The following is a 2707-nucleotide window of genomic DNA, read 5'->3' as shown; positions in this document are numbered from 1 at the left end:
TTGTCTCCATTGTTTTTTTGTGGTTGTTCCGTTATTCTTGTCTACCACATGCAGCTGCTTTCTCCGCAATACTGGCTTTCTGTGTGTCAGAGATTTTCTCGGACAAAGTTAAAGAAATGACTCGGCACACAGGAAAATTGTCTTCAATATCGGCGGGAGGGGATCTCTGAGAGCGAACGACGGTAGTTGCTCCGATGATCACACTCTCGGCTCCCTCTCCGCCGGTTCGAACTTTTATTGCAAAATACAAGAAAGACACTGCCCCCGAGATTTGCATACCGCGTCCCCCGGTCCGGCCCCTCGGTAGTGATCTGATCTACCCGAATACACAAGTCACAGACTTTGCTGATGACAAATGTCCGCCTGGGCGCGACAGCTGTTCCCAAACTGTCTTTTGGTATTCAACAACTCTTTGTTCCCAATTTGTTTATTCCCACTCTGTGATTGAATCTCGCCTTCTTCCATCTGTTCATCCCCCTTGCTTTGACGTGATTACTCAAGAAAAGGCCCTCCGCCCAAACGGCCGACACCTCTGCGCTGAGTATGTCCAGACATGCCCAAATTAAACGAAACTTTAAACATGATACAATTTTGTTCATAGATTTCTCTATCAAGTGTTGAAATCATTATTCAAGAAATTAATTCCCAAAAAAAAAAAAAAAAGTCACACAAAGGTACCTTGGACTTGAGTAGCACATGACACAGACAGCAAAACAGTAAACCCTTGCACGGCTTTGCTGTTTCACGGATTTGTTTTGTGCATTTATTTTTTTGGGGTTGTTTTTTTTTTCCTACAGTGCATTGTGTTCTGCATCCTGATTGGCTATTGAACTGTAGACCAATGTCAACAATCTCCACGCCTAGTCCCTGTAGAGCTTGCCAAAATTTAAGTTTCCAACAAAAACAGATTTTCATCTTTGGTTTCATTCCATAGTCCAGTATTGTATTGTATTGAATAATAATTGTAAAAATATAAAGCTGACTGGAACTCTTATGATTCTCAGTTGATGGGAATATTAAAATAATGTACCTTTGTACACGATGGTAAAATGGCAATTTATGTTATTAGCTCAAGACTCCACATTTATTTAGCTAATTGTGACCCCGACTGTTATATTTGAGGGTTGCAGGAAGTGGTTAATGTTGATTAAGAGTTAACCTCAGTTTGATGAAAGAGACGAAAACGTGAGGTGCATATGGCAAGAGCGTCGGTTTCTTATTTTTGTCATTGTTTTTAACCAAAAAAGGGTGTTCGTCAGCGACGGTCGTGTGGGCAAGAAAGGCTGTTGAACATTGGTCTACTACTACTACATGGATTCCGCCTATCGAGGGTTCTTTTGGGAATATAACCCCCGCGATAAACGAGGGTTCACTATATTGTGTGATTGTGTTATATATTACATGATGGAAGAAACTTGCCCGACGATAGCTAGCTAGCTAGCTAGCTAACTATTTCGCGAGCTAGCTAGCTAGCTTGATAATACACATGTACAAAGTACACTGGTTGGAGATAGTTTTCATTTCAATGTTTCGCTCCCTGCGATTGGTGTTTATGTCCCAACGCAGAACCCCTTTCAAATCTTTAGAATGAGCAGTTACATTGCCAGTGATGCTAATCTGAAAAAAAGCTTGGTTTTCTTGACAGTATTATTAAGACTGGAAGATACATAATCACTGATGAGTTCCAATTTGCACTTTGCATTAGGATACGATGATGGGAAGTAATAACAAAGTGGACATTGTAACTGGTTTTTAATTGGTTGTTTGTGACACATTTCATTTCTTCTATTCCAATCTTTTTTGTTGTCTGTAGACCTGGAGTTACAGTTGGCAGAACAGCGAAAGCAGCAACAGAGTCAAGCTGTCCTGTCATGCCCACACCCTTCCAAAAGCATGACCACAATCAAACGGCAAACAAAGCGACCCCGTTTGCAGAAGCCCGTTACTACCACCACCCTCCTGACGTCGAGCATCAACCATCCTGCCCTGACACCTCCACAGTTCACCATTCTGTCCCCAATTTCCTTATCATCTCTGGGTCAGCCATTTGCTGTGGCAGAGCTACCGATCACATCCCTCGCCCAGTCATCCAGCACTGTCACTCTCCTCCCCACCGGCTCACAGGTCTTCACACGGAACATGGTGACTGGAGACGGAAAAGCTGACAGTGTTACCTTACACACGTCTTCCAACCTCACACTGGTGGATACTAGTCCCGTGCATAACTCAAGCCGGTTGAGTACAATGGTCAAACCTGTCGAGCTGCTACACCTGAGCCAGCAAGCTGTGTGCACAGAAGCAGTACCCATCGAGGCACAGGTGCTGGATGGCGCCATGTTGGTGCAGCAGAAGTTAATGCAGGGAGAGGTGGAGGCCAGCCAGGAGCACACAGTCATCGAGATCAAGCCACATTCAGTTGAAGAAGGTGAAGTCATGGCGGTACAGCTGACCGGCGAGTCAGGTGGAGATGAGGCTGGTATCGTCCAGCGGAGGATGGAGGTCGCAGGCGTTCGGGGGCTGGAGTTGGATGCCGATGGACATGTACCGGGTGTACACATTGTGGTGATAAGAGAAAGTATTCAGGAAGAAAACCAAGTTAAATAAGAAATACATGTTCATCGCGGTAGGCATTGAAAAACCGGTTAGCTTTTCGATCACTTCATTTCATAACTGGAATTTAATAAATTGCATTAAAAAAAAACATCGA

The 2707-nt window shown here is 44.0% G+C and overlaps 1 protein-coding gene across 5 annotated transcripts in view; it reads left to right on the top strand.

Annotated features, from left to right (window-relative positions):
• gmeb1 (glucocorticoid modulatory element binding protein 1) overlaps positions 1-2707 on the top strand; it is a 16978-nt gene extending 14271 nt beyond the window's left edge. For all 5 annotated transcript variants that reach the window (XM_019857299.1, XM_019857296.1, XM_019857297.1 and 2 more), the window contains one exon: positions 1814-2707. In XM_019857299.1, the coding sequence (XP_019712858.1) occupies positions 1814-2604 (791 nt within the window). In that variant the 3' untranslated portion in view covers positions 2605-2707. The remainder of the gene's footprint in view (positions 1-1813) is intronic.

The sequence above is a fragment of the Hippocampus comes genome, unplaced genomic scaffold (assembly GCF_001891065.2).
Source record: "Hippocampus comes isolate QL1 unplaced genomic scaffold, H_comes_QL1_v1.1 scaffold73, whole genome shotgun sequence".
Taxonomy (NCBI): Eukaryota; Metazoa; Chordata; class Actinopteri; order Syngnathiformes; family Syngnathidae; genus Hippocampus; species Hippocampus comes.
This window is presented reverse-complemented; position numbering and strand designations above follow the sequence as displayed.